This window comes from Pongo abelii, chromosome X (genome assembly GCF_028885655.2).
Source record: "Pongo abelii isolate AG06213 chromosome X, NHGRI_mPonAbe1-v2.0_pri, whole genome shotgun sequence".
NCBI lineage: Eukaryota > Metazoa > Chordata > Mammalia > Primates > Hominidae > Pongo > Pongo abelii.
In genome coordinates this window covers 19530749-19549155 of record NC_072008.2, presented here as the reverse complement: position 1 = coordinate 19549155, position 18407 = coordinate 19530749, and the positions used below count along the sequence as shown (strand labels likewise).

The 18407-nt window shown below is 44.3% G+C and overlaps 1 protein-coding gene across 3 annotated transcripts in view; it reads left to right on the top strand.

The window, feature by feature from the left end:
• The window catches only part of MAP3K15 (mitogen-activated protein kinase kinase kinase 15), a 155630-nt gene that overhangs the window by 65331 nt on the left and 71892 nt on the right, over positions 1–18407 (top strand). For all 3 annotated transcript variants that reach the window (XM_054544388.2, XM_054544390.2, XM_054544389.2), the window contains exon 7: positions 17819–17989. In XM_054544388.2, coding sequence (XP_054400363.1) covers positions 17819–17989 — 171 coding nt within the window. The remainder of the gene's footprint in view (positions 1–17818; positions 17990–18407) is intronic.

The window sequence follows — 18407 nt, the reverse complement described above, 5'->3', positions numbered from 1 at the left end:
TGAGATAATCATGTGGTTTTTGTCTTTGGTTCTGTTTATATGCTGGATTACATTTATTGATTTGCGTATATTGAACCAGCCTTGCATCCCAGGGATGAAGCCCACTTGATCATGGTGGACAAAAGCTTTTTGATGTGCTGCTGGATTCTGTTTGCCAGTATTTTATTGAGGATTTTTGCATCAATGTTCATCAAGGATATTGGTCTAAAATTCTTTTTTTGTTGTGTCTCTGCCAGGCTTTGGTATCAGGATGATGCTGGCCTCATAAAATGAGTTAGGGAGGATTCCCTCTTTTTCTATTGATTGGAATAGTTTCAGAAGGAATGGTACCAGCTCCTCCTTGTACCTCTGGTAGAATTCGGCTGTGAACCCATCTGGTCCTGGACTTTTTTTGGTTGGTAAGCTATTGATTATTGCCACAATTTCAGCTCCTGTTATTGGTCTATTCAGAGATTCAACTTCTTCCTGGTTTAGTCTTGGGAGGGTGTATGTGTTGAGGAATTTATCCATTTCTTCTAGATTTTCTAGTTTATTTGCGTAGAGGTGTTGGTAGTATTCTCTGATGGTAGTTTGTATTTCTGTGGGATCGGTGGTGATATCCCCTTTATCATTTTTTATTGCATCTATTTGATTCTTCTCTCTTTTTTTCTTTATTAATCTTGCTAGCGGTCTATCAATTTTGTTGATCCTTTCAAAAAACAAGCTCCTGGATTCATTTATTTTTTGAAGAGTTTTTTGTGTCTCTATTTCCTTCAGTTCTGCTCTGATTTTAGTTATTTCTTGCCTTCTGGTAGCTTTTGAATGTGTTTGCTCTTGCTTTTCTAGTTCTTTTAATTGTGATGTTAGGGTGTCCATTTTGGATCTTTCCTGCTTTCTCTTGTGGGCATTTAGTGCTATAAATTTCCCTCTACACACTGCTTTGAATGCATCCCAGAGATTCTGGTATGTTGTGTCTTGGTTCTCATTGGTTTCAAAGAACATCTTTATTTCTGCCTTCATTTCGTTATGTACCCAGTAGTCATTCAGGAGCAGGTTGTTCAGTTTCCATGTAGATGAGCGGTTTTGAGTGAGATTCTTAATCCTGAGTTCTAGCTTGATTGCACTGTGATCTGAGAGATAGTTTGTTATAATTTCTGTTCTTTTACATTTATTGAGGAGAGCTTTACTTCCAAGTATATAGTCAAATTTGGAATAGGTGTGGTGTGGTGCTGAAAAAAATATATATTCTGTTGATTTGGGGTGGAGAGTTCTGTAGATGTCTATTAGGTCCACTTGGTGCAGAGCTGAGTTCAATTCCTGGGTATCCTTGTTGACTTTCTGTCTCGTTGATCTGTCTAATGTTGACAGTGGGGTGTTAAAGTCTCCCATTATTTATGTGTGGGAGTCTAAGTCTCTTTGTAGGTCACTCAGGACTTGCTTTATGAATCTGGGTGCTCCTGTATTGGGTGCATATATATTTAGGATAGTTAGCTCTTCTTGTTGAATTAATCCCTTTACCATTATGTAATGGCCTTCTTTGTCTCTTTTGATCTTTGTTGGTTTAAAGTCTGTTTTATCAGAGACTAGGATTGCAACCCCTGCCTTTTTTTGTTTTCCATTTGCTTGGTAGATCTTCCTCCATCCTTTTATTTTGAGCCTATGTATGTCTCTGCACGTGAGATGGGTTTCCTGAATACAGCACACTGATGGGTCTTGAGTCTTTATCCAATTTGCCAGTCTGTGTCTTTTAATTGGAGCATTTAGTCCATTTACATTTAAAGTTAATATTGTTATGTGTGAATTTGAGCCTGTCATTATGATGTTAGCTGGTTATTTTGCTCGTTAGTTGATGCAGTCTCTTCCTAGTCTCGATGGTCTTTACCTTTCGGTATGATTTTGCAGTGGCTGGTACCGGTTGTGCCTTTCCATGTTTAGTGCTTCCTTCAGGAGCTCTTTTAGGGCAGGCCTGGTGGTGACAAAATCTCTCAGCATTTGCTTGTCTGTAAAGTATTTTATTTCTCCTTCACTTATGAAGCTTAGTTTGGCAGGATATGAAATTCTGGGTTGAAAATTCTTTTCTTTAAGAATGTTGAATATTGGCCCCCACTCTCTTCTGGCTTGTAGGGTTTCTGCCGAGAGATCCGCTGTTAGTCTGATGGGCTTCCCTTTGATGGTAACCCGACCTTTCTCTCTGGCTGCCCTTAACATTTTTTCCTTCATTTCAACTTTGGTGAATCTGACAATTATGTGTCTTGGAGTTGCTCTTCTCGAGGAGTATCTTTGTGGCATTCTCTGTATTTCCTGAATCTGAATGTTGGCCTGCCTTGCTAGATTGGGGAAGTTCTCCTGGATAATATCCTGCAGAGTGTTTTCCAACTTGTTTCCATTCTCCCCGTCACTTTCAGGTACACCAATCAGACGTAGATTTGGTCTTTTCACATAGTCCCACATTTCTTGGAGGCTTTGCTCGTTTCTTTTTATTCTTTTTTCTCTAAACTTCCCTTCTCGCTTCATTTCATTCATTTCGTCTTCCAGGGCTGATACCCTTTCTTCCATTTGATTGCATCGGCTCCTGAGGCTTCTGCATTCTTCACGTAGTTCTTGAGCCTTGGTTTTCAGCTCCATCAGCTCCTTTAAGCACTTCTCTGTATTGGTTATTCTAGTTATACATTCTTCTAAATGTTTTTCAAAGTTTTCAACTTCTTTGCCTTTGGTTTGAATATCCTCCCGTAGCTCGGAGTAATTTGATCGTCTGAAGCCTTCTTCTCTCAGCTCGTCGAAGTCATTCTCCGTCCAGCTTTGTTCCGTTGCTGGTGAGGAACTGCGTTCCTTTGGAGGAGGAGAGGTACTCTGCTTTTTAGAGTTTCCAGTTTTTCTGCTCTGTTTTTTCCCCATCTTTGTGGTTTTATCTACTTTTGGTCTTTGATGATGGTGATGTACAGATGGGTTTTTGGTGTGGGTGTCCTTTCTGTTAGTTTTCCTTCTAACAGACAGGACCCTCAGCTGCAGGTCTGTTGGAGTACCTGGCCGGCCATGTGAGGTGTCAGTCTGCCCCTGCTGGGGGGTGCCTCCCAGTTAGGCTGCTCGGGGGTCAGGGGTCAGGGACCCACTTGAGGAGGCAGTCAGCCCGTTCTCAGATCTCCAGCTGCGTGCTGGGAGAACCACTGCTCTCCTCAAAGCTGTCAGACAGGGACATTTAAGTCTGCAGAGGTTACTGCTGTCTTTTTGTTTGTCTGTGCCCTGCCCCCAGAGGTGGAGCCTACAGAGGCAGGCAGGCCTCCTTGAGCTGTGGTGGGCTCCACCCAGTTCAAGCTTCCAGGCTGCTTTGTTTACCTAAGGAGGCCTGGGCAATGGCGGGCGCCCCTCCCCCAGCCTCGCTGCCACCTTGCTGTTTGATCTCAGACTGCTGTGCTAGCAATCAGCGAGACTCCGTGGGCGTAGGACCCTCTGAGCCAGGTGTGGGCTATATTCTCCTGGGGCACCGTTTCCTAAGCCCGTCGGAAAAGCACAGTATTCGGGTGGGAGTGGCCCGATTTTCCAGGTGCCGTCTGTCACCCCTGGAAAGGGAACTCCCTGACCCCTTGCGCTTCCCGAGTGAGGCAATGCCTCGCCCCTGCTTCGGCTGGCGCACGGTGCACTCACCCGCTGACCTGCGCCCACTGTCTGGCACTCCCTAGTGAGATGAACACGGTACCTCAGATGGAAATGCAGAAATCACCCGTCTTCTGCGTCGCTCGCGCTGGGAGCTGTAGACCGGAGCTGTTCCTATTCGGCCATCTTGGCTCCTCCCCTCCCATCACTAATTTTTTTTTTTTTTGAGACAGAGTCTCACTCTGTCACCCAGGTTGGATTGCAGTGGTGTGGTCTCAGCTCACTGCAACCTCTGCCTCCTCGGTTCAAGCAATTCTCCTGCCTCAGCCCCCAGAGTAGCTGAAATTACAGATGTCCGCCACCAAACTGGCTAATTTTTCTACTTTTAGTAGAGACGAAGTTTCACCATGTTGGCCAGGCTGGTCTTGAACTCCTGGCCTCAAGTGATCCACCCACCTCAGCCTCCCAAAGTGCTGGGATTATAGACATGAGCCACCACGCCTGGCCCCTAATTTTTCTTAATAAGAACTTTTAATATATGTCTAGAGTCATAATCTAGGTCTCCCCCTACCTTAAAACAGCCCCTGAGAGAAGAATTTGGGGGCAGATAGTTTATTTGGGAGGTGAGCCTAGGAAGTTTCAGAAGGGAGACAGGGAAATGAGACAGGGAAAAGAAGAAAGGCAGTAGAGGGTACATTAATGAGCAGATGACCACTGTGTGGGAAACTGAGGCTCTGTAGTGTTGAGGAGTTTGGGGAGGCTTTATAGAACATTCTCTATAGAACAACATATAGAGTTGTCTCACCCAGTGGACAAGGAAGCTGGGGACCTATCCACTAACTCTCAGCCATCACTGGTTGAGGGCTGCCCTGGCGGGGGTGGGGCACTCCCAGGGGTTGGGGGGAGAGGGAGAATGGCAGTGGCACTAGGACCCATCAAGCCTACAGGTGAGTGCCAATGGGATGCTATCAGGCCATTGTGTGTCTTTCGCACCTGCTGCCCTTGTGGGAGTTGATGTTGTTTTAAATCTCTAATGCCTTCTTTTTCTGATCAACTGTTTTTCTTGAAATATCAATTTCTGGGGAGCTTCTGAGTCTTCCTGTGTTCTGTTTTGTACAGAATTCTGGGGAGAATTTAATTTTAGTTTCTTGTAGTTCTGCTCTGCAGAAGACGCCAGGAATGATCTAAAATATGTACACTTTGAGATCTGTTACCAGAGGTGTTGATGCCATAGTTGCCTGGCTACTGTATTGAAGATTTTTCCTTGAGATGTTTCTTTATTCAAAAGTGGTTCTATTTTTTTAATGCATGATTGAGCGGCCGACGAATATCATTCTGAGCAGGCAGAAAAGTTTTAGTGGCATATCTCTGGATTTTGCACACGTAGATTTGGCTTCTCCTCACAGCAGCTCAGGAGAATCACTGCAGAGAGAAAACTCTCCTGTGATCACTCCCTTTAAGAACAGATGGCGATCTTGGCTCTGCCATCAAGCCAAAGGAAACATCAGTGATAACCATCAGAGGACCTGTATGAGATGAGAAAATTCCTATGAAAAATGACCTAGACGCTTACTCTTAGCAGCACATCAGAATAGGTCTCGTGGTGATCTTAGGTGACATGCACTAAATATTATTTTAACAACAATGCTACTTTTCTTGAGGTTTTAAAGAATAGTTGCTCAGCAAATCAGATGAAAGGAAGTTCTGACCAGCAGCCAGCCCTTGGGGGATTATTCATGGATGGCAGGAATGTGCAGAAAAGGATTCAGGAGACATGAAGGAACTATCCATGTGCTAGTTTTCCTGTGCGGTTGAGGGTGTGAGGATGGCCCGGGAAGTGGAGCACATTTATGGAAAAATAGCTATTCCTTGGGTATTTGGGGGAAGGCTTCTTGGGAGGAGCTAGAATCTGGAAGGCCATTTGGAGTGACATGTGAAACCTGGAGAATAGCTCCTGAGTCCTTTGGAGTAGGAAGTTCCTTGATTAGGCAGAGCCTTTGAGAAACTTGGCGTAAGAGGAATAGAAATAACTCCATGTGGCCTGGCCCGTCCCTCCCGGTTTGCTCCTCTCTAGCTGCCCTCATCCGCCTTCAGTCTTAGGGCAGCAGGCTGTTCTCAGCTGTGGATGTTAGCATATGCTGTTCCCCCGCCCAGAATACTTGTTCCCTCATTGCTTACCTGACTGAAGCTGATGATCCTTCAGGGTCTAGTTTCAGTGTCTCTTTCTGAGAAAAGCTGATGTTGCAAAGAATACCAAGTCTGGAAAGGATGTTCCTATTGTTACTCATTCTCACAGCGCTTGCTATTTCCCTTCATAGCACTCAATTTCTGTGTTTATTTGTTTAATACCTATCATCCCTCTTGCTGTACTATAAGCCTGAGCGGGGCAGGGGCTATGGTGTATACTAGGCCGCGATACAGCCAGTGCCTAGTAACATTGTGCCACCCACAGAGTAGGCACTCAGTAAAGATTTGTTGAATGGGGTCGGGTGCAGTGGCTCATGCCTGTCATCCCAGCACTTTGGGAGGTCGAGGCAGGCAGATCACTTGAGGTCAGGAGTTTGAGACCAGCCTGGTCTACATGGTAAAACCCCGTTTCTACTAAAAATACAAAAATGAGCCAGGCATGGTGGCACATACCTGTAATCCCAGCTACTCAGAAGGCTGAGGCATGAGAATCACTTGAACCCGGGAGGTGGAAGTTGCAGTGAGCTGAGATTGTGCCACTGCACTCCAGTCTGGGCGACAGAGCGAGACTCCATCTCAAAAAAAAAAAAAAAAAAAGCTGGGAACGGTGGCTCATACCTGTCATCCCAGCACTTTGGGAGGTCGAGGCAGGTGGATCACTTGAGGTCAGGAGTTTGAGACCAGCCTGGCCAACATGGTGAAATCCCGTCTCTACTAAAAATATTAAAAAATTACCCAGGTGTGGTGGTGCGCACTTGTAATCCCAGGTACTCGGGAGGCTGAGGCAGGAGAATCAACTGAACCCGGGAAGTGGAGGTTGCAGTGAGCTGAGATTGTGTCACTGCACTCCAGCCTGGGCAACAGAGTGAGAGTCCGTCTCAAAATAATAATAATAAAATAAAAGCCAGGCGTGGTAGTACATGCCTGTAGTCCCAGCTACTCGGGAGGCTGAAGCAGGAGAATCACTTGAACCCCGGAGGCAGAGGTTGCAGTGAGTCGAGATCGCACCACTGCACTCCAATCTGGGTGACAGAGTGAGACTCTGCCTCAAAAAAAAAAAATTGTTGAATGGGTAAGTGAATGAAGAAGTGACTAATGATCAACCGTGGTATAGTATTAGAAGAGAGCCACATAGTGAGTGTCTGGGTGCTACAGTTAAAGTTTGGTAGTAGAAAGTAAACATATTACATTTTCTTTGTTTATATTTGAGTCTGTGCTTAAAAACAAAAACATCCAAGTCAGACATACTCGTTGTATACAGAAAAATATAAAAACATAATTACCGTTGATACCACTACCCAAAGCTAACCATTGAAGTAGGGTGTGGCCCAAAGCAGGGAATGCAGAAAAGTAGAGGGGTCCACATGGGCTAGGTCAGGATCAGTGGTGATGGAAGTCTTCCTAGCGTGAGATCCCTGATGTCTGCTTAAAAAGGGATTTGATAAAAACTCAAGAGGGGAACAGATCTTCTTGACCGAGGGAACCCCTGCCACCTCGGTGGTGTTGACTTGTGTATTAGGCTAGTGTAACTGTTGTAACAGACGGCTCCCCAATTTCAGTGACTTCACATGATGGAAGTTTCTTTTCACTCATGCACTATTCCAATGTGGATGTATCCTGGCTGGGCAGTCTCTCCTTCAGGTGATTTCTTGGTGAACTCAGTCTCCTTGCATCCTGAGGCTCTGCCCTCTCCTGGATCCTCAGATCTCCTTTCAGCCAGATGATAGGAAAAGAGCATGGTGACTTGTTAGAGAGGTTTTGTGTCTGTGTTTGGAACAGCTTTGCTGAGATGTAGTTCACATACCATACAATTAACCCATTTTGGCCGGATGCAGTGGCTCACACCTGTAATCCCAGCACTTTGCGGGGCCAAGGCAGGCGGATGGCTTGAGTTCAGGAGTTTGAGACTAGCTTGGGCAATATGGCAAAACCCCGTCTTTACAAAAAAATACAAAAAAATTAACCAGGCATGGTGGCGCATGCCTATAGTCCCAGCTACTCGGGATGGCTTGAGCCCTGGAGTCGGAGGTTGCAGTGAGATCGTGCCACTGCACTCCAGCCTGGACGACGGACCCAAAACCTGTCTCAAAGACCCAAAAAACAACCCATTTAAAGTGTACAAGTCGGTGGGTTTTTTAAAGCATATTTGGAGTTGTACAACCATCACTACGATCAGTTTTAGAATATTTTCATCATCCTCCCCCCGCCACCAAAAGCCCATACCCATTACCAGTTACCCCCACTTCCCGGCTTCCCTCAATTCTTCCCCCCCCGCATTCCTAAGCAATCACTGATCCATTTTGGCAACCTGTTAATGGGTACCCCCTCTTCTTCCGCCTCACTCTCTAGCCTGAGGAAAACACTAGTCTCTTTTCTGTCTGTATGGCTTTGCCTGTTCTGGCCATTTCATAGAAATGGAATCATACAATATGTGTTTTGTGTGTGTCTGGCTTCCTTAGCATACTGTCTTCAAGGTTCATCCATGTGGTAGCATGTGTCAGGACTTCGTTCCTTTTTTTGGCTTAATATTCCATTGTGCAGATAGGCCACACTTTATTAATTCATCAGTTGATGGGCATTTGAGTTGTTTGCACTTTTGACTATACTAGAGAGGGTTGTAGGAGCCTGCTCAGGAAGTGATGTTCATTACTTCTTTCCATGTTTCATTGGCCACAAGTCAGTCTCGTGTCCTAATCTCACTTCAAGGGAAGTTGGGAAATGTGGTCTGGCTGACTGCCCAGGAAAAAAAGAAATGGGGCTTGGTGATCCTACTACAATTTGCAAATAAGGAGTAGAGTTTAACTGGATCTGTCAGCGTGGAGATTCCTGGTGACATGTCACAGAGCAGGACAGAGATTTCAGGCAAGGCCACTCTTCAGCTCCTGCTGCCTTTGTGTGAATGGGAAACCCAGCATGAGAAATGCCCAGCCCCATCAGAGGGCCTGTCGGCCCACTGTGGAGCCCGGCCTTCACAGGTGGTGCTTTGCGATCCCAGGAGACTGGGAAAGGTTGGGATGATGGCAGCTAGGGTGGATGATTTCATCATGGTGGTTGTGCCTGATACATAACTGGGTCCTATTTGTAGAGTAGAAAAACAGCTATTCGGGTTTGTACGTTTATTTGGCTCTGAACATTGTTCACACTAAGACACAGGTCGCTTCTAGTTGTTCCCTTCCATGTATGTAAATACGAGGCATCTGGCCAGAGCAGGGCACCTGCTTTCTTGTGGTAGGTGTGTATCTGTCAGGGTCCAATCAGGAAACAAAGACCACTCTAAGTATTTAAAATAGAAGAAACTTAATGTAGGAAATTGGTTACACAGGTGATAGAAGAGCTGACAAACCAGACCAGAAACGGTGAGGCAGCCCTGAAGTTAGCATCAGCAGGAAGCTGCTGTCACCCCTTGGCTGGAGGGACCCAGGGAAGAGGTGATGTTACCAGAGCCCAGGTGCCAGGATCACCTGGAACAATTGTGAGCCAGCCTGGTGGGAGCTGGGTCTAACAAAGAGATGCGGCTATTGCTGGAGTGGCCATCCACACCAAGAAAAAGAGGGAGAAACTGCGCTGGTTTCTTCCATCCCATCCTCCAGGGCCTCACCCTCTGCCCCCAGTGCCTCCCACCGGTTGCTGTCAGCTGAGCACAGCAGCCTAGAGGAGCCAACTCCTCTGTAACACAAAGCAGGGCTGCAGAAAGGCCAGGAATGCATCTGAGGGCAGACGCCAGTGATTGCTGCAGTAGGACACTATTAGAATTACTGCTCAGTTTCTAGTATTTTTAAAGTCAGCTTTAATAAGGTATAACTTACATACTATAGGCCAGGAACTGTGACTCATGCCTGTAATCCTAGTACTTTGGGAGGCTGAGGCGGGAGGATCACTTGAGGCCAGGAGTTTGAGACCAGCCTGGACAACACAGTGAGACTCTGTCTATAAAATAAAAATGAAAAAATTAGCTTGCCTTAGTGGTGTACGCCTGTAGTTCCAGCTACTCAGGAGGCTGAGATGGGAGGATTGCTTGAGGCTGGGCGTTCAAGGCTGTGGTGAGCTATGATCATGCCACAGTATTCCAGCCTGGGTGACAGTGAGATCCTGTCTCAAAAAACCACCATACAATAAACTAAAATTTTAAGTGCACGATTTGATGAGTTTGGCCAAATAAACACACCCATGAAACTACCACCACAATCAAGATATAGAATATTATATCCCTGTGTTAGGCCGTTCTTGTATTGCTATAAAGAAATACCAGAGACTGGGTGATCTATAAAGAAAACAGGTTTAATTGGCTCACAGTTCTGCAGACTGTACAAGCATGGCATTGGTGTCTGCTCAGCTTCTGGGGAGGTCTCTGGCAGGTTTTATTCATGGCAGAAGTTGAAGGCGGAGCAGGCAGCTCATATGGTGAGAGGGAGAGTGAGGGCTTGGTGGCACGACCTCTGCTCATTGCAACCTTCACCTTCTGGGTTTGAGCAATTCTCCTGCCTCAGACTCCCGACTAGCTAGGATTACAGGCACCTACCACCACACCTGGCTAATTTTTGTATTTTTGTAGAGACAGGGTTTCACCCTGTTGGCCAGGCTGGTCTCAAACTCCTGACCTCAAGTAATCCGCCCGTCTCGGCCTCCCAAAGTGCTGGGATTACAGGCATGAGCCACCGTGCCCGGACTCAGTGTGATTTTTACATTTGTTGGGGTTCTTATTGTCACTGCAGGAGTGAAGACCTTTCACATTCTTCTACATCTTAATTGGAAGCAGAAGTCTCTTGTAAGGTTTTTGACAGGTGATTCAACACGAATTTTATTCTAGAAAGGACACTGGTCTAATGAGACCTTTTGTGTGTTAAAGCTCAGGGCTGGCTTAGAAGGAGGATTTATTGGGATTCTATTTGTCTCTTGCCCTGTGAATTTCCTCTTACAGACACAGTATAGAAAAGAGGGCCAGGGAGACAGGATGGCTGATGGCAAGTCAGTGCTCTGGCACACACATAGCTCATGGCAATGCTTTGAGGTAAGCAAAGTCAGACACTTCAGGTGAAGGACTGAGGCACAGAAGGACTAAGTGCCCTCCTCAAAATTCAATTGGGTAATAAATGGTGTGAAAATAGCCAGAATCTAGCTCTATATGATTCCCAATCCAGTGTTGTGTTTTTATTCTGTGCATTTTTTACATAAGTAATAGATGAAGCCACGTGTGTTGGCTCGTGCCTGCAGTCTCAGCACTTTGGGAGGCCGAGGCAAGAGGATCACTTTAGCCTAGGAGTTTGAGACCAGCCTGGGCCACATAGCAAGACCCCGTCTCTACCAAATAAATAAATAAATAATAAAAGCTAGGTGTGGTCATGCGTGCCTGTATTCCCAGCACTCTGAGGCAGGAGTTTCATTTGAGCCCAGGAGCTTGAGGCTACAGTGAGCTGTGATCACACCACTCAGTGCATTCTACTTGGGCAACAGAGCAAGACCCTGCCTCAAAAAAACAAAAGTAATAATAGTTGAATATGTTTGTATATTACTGTGAAAAACTGAAAAGCAATCCATTTAAAGCAGTTATCCCTCTGAACTCTAATCTCTTGTCCCGTCCATATTCCAGAAGTAACCTCTCTTGTCAGTTTGGTGTGATATCCTTGGAGACAATTTTCTATGCACTTACATACTATGAAAATATGTCATACTGCAGAGTTTTTAAACTATAGGACCACACAGGAGGTATACTGTTGTTTTTTTCACATAGTAATCAATGCTTAGAGATCTCTCCATGTCACTAGAATAACTGCTCAGTTAGTAGTGAGCAGTTAAATGAGTCTGTTAACTCATTTAACACACGCTTATTGATCACCTACTTTGTGCCAGATCCAGTTTTAAGCATAGTAGTTAACAAATCAGATCCAAAAAGTCTCCACCCTCTCGGAGCTTGCATTCTAAAATGGGGAAATAGAATAAAAAAAAAAACCTAAATGTATTAAAACAGTTTAGGGTGATAGGGTGGCCAGTAAGTAGGGTGGGAAGATTGCAATTTTAAGTTGAGTGCTCAGAGAAGACCACACCTACTAGAAAGTGACATGGAGCAAAGATCAGAAAGAGGCAAGGGAACATACCATGTGATATGTGGGGGAAGATCATTTCAGGTAGAGGGATCAGCATGCGGAACAGCAAGGAAGCTTGTATAGCTGGAGCATAGTAGGTGATCGGGGCACAGGAGTGGTAAGAGATGAGGTTGGAGAAATAACTAGGACCACATCTTGTAGATCCTTACAGGCTATTGGAAGAAAATTGGTGTTTGCTCTAGGATGGGAGCCACTGGTGAGTTTTGAGTAGAAGGATGACATGACCTGCCTTACAGCGTAGAGGATCACTATGACTGCTGTGTTGAGACTAGATAGTAGAGAGGTAAGTGTGGAAGCAGGAAATGGCATGGCTTGGACCAGAGTGGTAAGGGTGGGCTTCATGAGGAGTGGGTCAATTTCAGATGTAGTTTGAAATAAAAGCCAATAGAATCTCCTGGTCCAATAAATGGTGTTAGAGGAACCAAACATAACTGCAAAGTTTTTGGCCTGAGTAAGAGGAAGAATGGATTGGCCATTTAACAAGAAGGGGAAGACTGTAGAAGAACAGGCTTAATGGGACAATCAAGAGTTTGATTTGGGGCCAGCCGTGGTGGCGCACACTTGTAATCCCAGCACTTGAGGAGGCCAAAGTGGGCAGATCACTTGAGGCCAGGAGTTCAAGACCACCCTCGTCATCATGGCTAAACTGTTTCTACTAAAAATGCAAAAATTAGCTGGGCATGATGGTGCACGCCTGTAATCCCAGCTATTTGGGAAGCTGAGGCATGAGAGTCGCTTCAGCCTGTGAGTTAGAGGTTGCAGTGAGCTGAGAATGCATCACACCATTCCAGCCTGGGTGACAGAGTAAGACTCTGTCTCAGGGGGGAAAAAAAAAGTTTGATTTGGGACACGTTAAGTTTGAGGTATCAACATGCAAATGAGTTGCTGAGAAGGCAGTTGGATATGTGAGTCTGAATTTTAGGGGAGAGGCCTAGGCTGGAGATAGAAATTTGGAAGTCATCAAAATATGGATGGTTTGAAAAGTCATGGCAATGGATGATCAAGGGATCTAGGGTAGTTACCAAGAAAGATGAAATGTCCAAGGGTACTGCTAAGGGACACTCCAATGTGAAAAGATCAGAGAGATCGACTAAAGTAGGAGAAAATCGGGCGAGTGTGGTGTCCTGGAAATCAAATGATAAAAGTAGTCCAAGGAGGAAGGAGTGCATGGTTGTCACATGCACACGTATGTGAAATAGGACAAGGAGTGAGAAGGGAGCGGTGGATTTAGCAGTGATGCCAACCCACTGACTCAGAAAGTCCAGCATGAGAAGCACTGATGTCTGGGTCTCCAGAGATTTGGATTTAAGCTCCTAGGTGATTCAATTTTTTTTTCTTTTCTTTTCTTTTCTTTTTTTTTTTGAGATGGCGTTTCCCTCTTGTTGCCCAGACTGGAGTACAATGGTGCGATCTCAGTTCACTGCAACCTCCGCCTCCTGGGTTCAAGTGATTCTCCTATCTCAGCCTCTGGAGTAGCTGGGACTGCAGGCACCTACCACTATGCCCTGCTAATTTTTGTATTTTTAGTGGAGACAGGGTTTCACCATGTTGGCCAGGCTGGTCTTGAACTCCTGACCTCAGGTGATCTGCCCGCCTCAGCCTCCCACAGTGCTGGGATTACAGGCATGAGCCACCACGCCCAGCCTCCCAGGTGATTCTAATATGCAGCCAAGATTCAGACCCACTGTCAAAGTTTCCTTGTCTTAATTGTGAAATGGCCTTAATTGCCAGAAACAGGTGTTGCTGACTGATTCAACATAAGAGTTTTTATCTGTAGGCTTGTTCTTGGATACCTTGGGATCTGAAAATGATAAGCAGATCCAAAAGCTGATTATTAACCACTAAAGGGATTAGCTATTTAACACCTGTCTTAAAGTGGCTTTTAAGCTGAAAATCTCTTTGCTTTTAATTTTTTCAAATGTTTGATTTTTGTTTTGTTTATACTCAAAAGACCTTTTGTTTTGAGTAACAAGGGTAAATTTCAAGTTAATGAGAAAATTCAAGGGAAATCTTGATGTAACTGGTCCAAAAAACTAAAATCCAAACAAACCTGAGCTCATATCAATAATTAGGTATTAGCTTGGGCAACATGGTGAAACTCTGTCTCTACAAAAACTACACAATTTAGCCAGGTGTGGTAGTACGTGCCTGTAGTCACAGCTACTTGGGAGGCTGGGTTGGGTGGATCGCTTGAGCCTGGGAGGTTGAGGCTGTAGTGAACCGAGATCGTACCACTGTACTCCAGCCTGGGCGACAAAGCCCTGTCTCAAAGAGAAAAAAAAAAAAAAAAAAAGCATTTAAGTGAGTTTATTGAATTTAGTACATTCTTTTCAGAATCATGAATATTTCACACCTCAAAAGTTGGCTAATTACAGATGTAGAAATGTTGTGCCTCATTAAAGTTTCAATCTGTTTCATATTCTTGCCACAGACATTAGAAATTATTTAAATGCTCTGGTAAATTTGAGTTGGTATCTGTTGGCTCTTAAAAATTAAAGAATATTATACAATGGCTGTGCAACAAGAGATGCAGTTTGTAGGTTAGTTCAGTTAGATTCTATATGACAAAAAGAGGAAAGATAAAATATGTTAGAACAGGATCAAGGTAGAAAATGGAAAAAGTCCGAGTCAAAATACAGGCTTAATTATTACAGGTTTCCAGAAGGTCGCCAAATGTCTAGATTAGCCCTTTCCAACCCAGGTTGGGTTCCACAAGAGAATTAAGTCCTAATGCCCGCTGGCATCTATTGTATGAAGTGATTGAATTTCTCTCCTGCATCCAGAATGAGGCTGGCTACATACCATCCTTGGGAGCACTGAAAAAATAGTCACTCAAATAATCAAATAATTTTTTCCAGGGATTAATTCTGTCATGGAACCCCACTTGAGAAAGTCTGGCCATTTTAGATACTAATTTGACATCTGGGATGATGCAGTAGTTTTTGAGTTGCATGTCCTCAGGAAAGAAAACATAAAAGAGCCTATTGTGGCCGGGCGCAGTGGCTTATGCCTGTAATTCCAGCACTTTGGGAGGCTGAGGCGGGTGGATCACCTGAGGTCATGAGTTCGAGACCAGCCTGGCCAACATGGTTAAACCCCATTTCTCCTTTAAAAAAAAAAAATTCAAAAATTAGCTGGGTGTGGTGGTGCACACCTGTAATCCCAGCTACTTGGGAGGCTGAGGTGGAAGAATCGCTTGAACCTGAGAGGCAGAGTTGCAGTGAGCTGAGATTGTGCCACCACACTCCAGGCCAGATGACAGAGGGAGACTCCATCTCAAAAAAAGAAAAACAAAAAAAAACAAAAAAAAACAAAAAAACCTATTACCAAGAAATTAAAAAGAATAATTTATTCACTTATTAGAATGGTTATTAATAAAATATACCCAGGACCACCTTGTTTAAATCCCAGCAATGATTTTCTGAACATTTTAATATGTATCCTTACAGACTTTTGTCTATGTACATACACATGTGAATAGTGTTTATTTCAAAGAATGGGGTCATGCTTTTCATTTAGTTCAGGTTTTTTCCATGAGATGTTACTGTTACGGATGTTCCTCTGGGTAATTACACGTGGATCTGTCCCTTTATAATGATTACGTTATTCTGTAGTCTGGTTGTTGCAAAATATATTTTGCTGTTCTTCCGTTAATGGACATCTGAGTCATCTCCAGTTCATTACTATTACAAGCAGTGCCATAACAAACATCTTTGTTCAAAAAATTCTTGAAAAAAGATGTACATATTACAGATTCTAGAAGTGGAATCGTTGGGTCAGGATGGGTACCTTTTTCGTTTTTGTTTTTATTATGTAAAATCACAAATATATTTAAAAGTAGGGAATAGTGTAATTATCTTAGGCAGGGTTCTCCAGAGGAACAAACCAATAGGATGCATAGAGATCTAGAGGGAAGAGATGGATTATGAGAATTGCCTCAGGTGATTCTAGAGGCTGGCAAGTCCCATGCAAGCTGGAGAACCAGGAATGCTTGTGGTGTGATTTGGTCTGAGTCCAAAGGCCTGAGAACCGGGGATGCTGTTGGGGTAAGTCCTGAAGCCTGAAGGTCCAAGATCCAGGAACTCCAATGTCTAAGGGCAGGAGATGATGAATTTCCCAGTTCAAAAAAAGAAAATTCACTCTTCCTTGGCCTTTTTGTTCTCTTGGTACCCTCAATGGATTGCGTGATGCCACCTGCATTGGTGAGGGTGGTCTTCTTTACTCAGACTGTTGATTCAGATGCTAATCTTATCGAGAAACACCCTCATAGACATACCCAGAAATAACGTTTTACTAGCTTTCTGGCCTTCCTTAGCCCAGTCAAGCCGACACATAAAATTAACCATCACAATAATAAACCCCCATCTACCCCATATCCACTTTGATAATTATCATTGCATGGCCAATTTTGTTCCCCTTTGCCCCCACCCACTCCTTTATACCCCAATGCTGGATTTGTTACAAAGCAGAGACATATCATTTTATCCTCAGATATTTAAGTGTGTATCTTTAAAAGCTAAGGACACTTGGCTGGGCACGGTGTCTTACGCCTGTAATCCCAGAATTTTGGGAGGCCGAGGCGGGTGGATCACCTGAAGTCAGGAGTTTGAGACTAGCCTGGCCAACATGGTGAAACCTCTATTAACATTACAAAAATTAGTTGGGCGTGGTGGCGCATGCCTGTAATCCCAGCTACGTTGGAAGGTTGAGGCACACGAATTGCTTGAACTCAGGAGGTGGAGGTTGCAATGAGTTGAGATCATGCCACTGCACTCCAGCCTGGGCGACAGAGCGAGACTGTCTCAAAAAAAAAAAAAAAAAAAAAAAGGATTAAGGACACTTATAAAACATAGTCATGATTGCAGTATCATACCTAAAAATGAACAGTTTTTAGGTTTTACATTATACCTAAAAATGAACAATTTCTCAGTGTCAGTGCTCAAATTTTCCCAATTGTCTTTCCTTTTCTTTTTTTTTTTTCTTTTTTTTTTTTTTTTTTTTTTTGTTGAGACAGAGTCTCACTCTGTCACCCAGGCTAGAGTACGGTGGCACAATCTCAGCTCACTGCAACTTCTGCCTCCTGGGTTCAAGTGATTCTCCCCTCAGCCTCCCAAGTAGCTGGGACTACAGGCGCCCGCCACCACACCTGGCTAATTTTTGTATTTTTGTAGAGACAGGGTTTCACCATGTTGGCCAGGCTGGTCTCGAATTCCTGACCTTAAGTGATCCACCTGCCTCGGCCTCCCAAAGTACTGGGATTACAGGTGTGAGCCACTGTACCCAGCCTCATATGTTTTATAGTGGATTTCTTTGAATCACAATCCAGACAAAGTCTGTATGTTGCATTTAGTTGATATGACTCTTAAGTCTTTTTTATTATATAGGTTTCCCCTTCACTTATTTTTTCATTTCCTTATGATTTACTTGTTGAGATAGAATCAAGTAGGGACTGAGTATAGTTGGATAAGGTTTACTGGTGTGAATCTTAAGCAGTGACTACATTGGAAAATGAAAACTATTATTTAGAAATAATTTTTCTGTTAAAGTACAGCATCCTTGCACCTGTCTTTCAGCATGATGAATGCGTATATATTCTATTGTCTTTTTTTAAAAAAAAAAAAAAAAACAGGATCTCACTCTGTCACCCAGACTGGAGTACAGTGGCACGATCTTGGTTCACTGCAACCTCTGCCTCCCAGGTTCAAGTGATTCTCCTGCCTCAGCCTCCCAAGTAGCTGGGATTACAGGCGTGGGCCACTACCACCTGGCTACTTTTTGTATTTTTAGTAGAGACAGGTTTTCACCATGTTGGCCAGGCTGGTGTCGAACTCCTGACCTCAAATGATCCACCTGCTTCTGCCTCCCAAAGTGCTGGGATTACAGGTGTGAGCCACTGCACCTGGCCTCTATTCCATTGTCTTGATTCATTCATTTGTGACCTTATAACATCTATCTTCCAGGAGAAACAGCACAGGTGACCGTGAGAAGGCTCTGCAGATCATGCTCCAGGTTCTGCAGAGCTGTGATCACCCAGGCCCTGACATGTTCTGCCTGTGTGGGAGGATCTACAAGGACATCTTCTTGGATTCAGACTGCAAAGATGACACCAGCCGAGACAGCGCCATTGAGTGGTAAACCCTCAGCCCGAGTTATCAGCACATGCGTCTCTTCAAGGAACAGAATCACATAGGCTAAGGATGTGCATCTCTTCCTTATGTATATGTGTCTGCTGGCAGTGAGCAAACATTTGTAGTAAATGTGGTCTGGGAATTTCCAGATTGCCTTTTTGAGAGAAAACCATGAGAAACAGGGTTTTCTACTGGTCACACTCTTCCCACAGGTACACTTGTTTATGGGCCAAGAAGGAGGCCCAGCACACTCCTTCCAAGCTCCCACTTCCAAAACCTTGTCCACCACCACCAGGGCATCATCTTCCCAGTGATCTGTTCATTCATTCACTTATTCATTCATGTATTTAACAGTGTTCAGTGATGGCTTACTGTGTGCCAGAAACTTTTCTAGGTGGTGGGGATATGGACACAACAGACA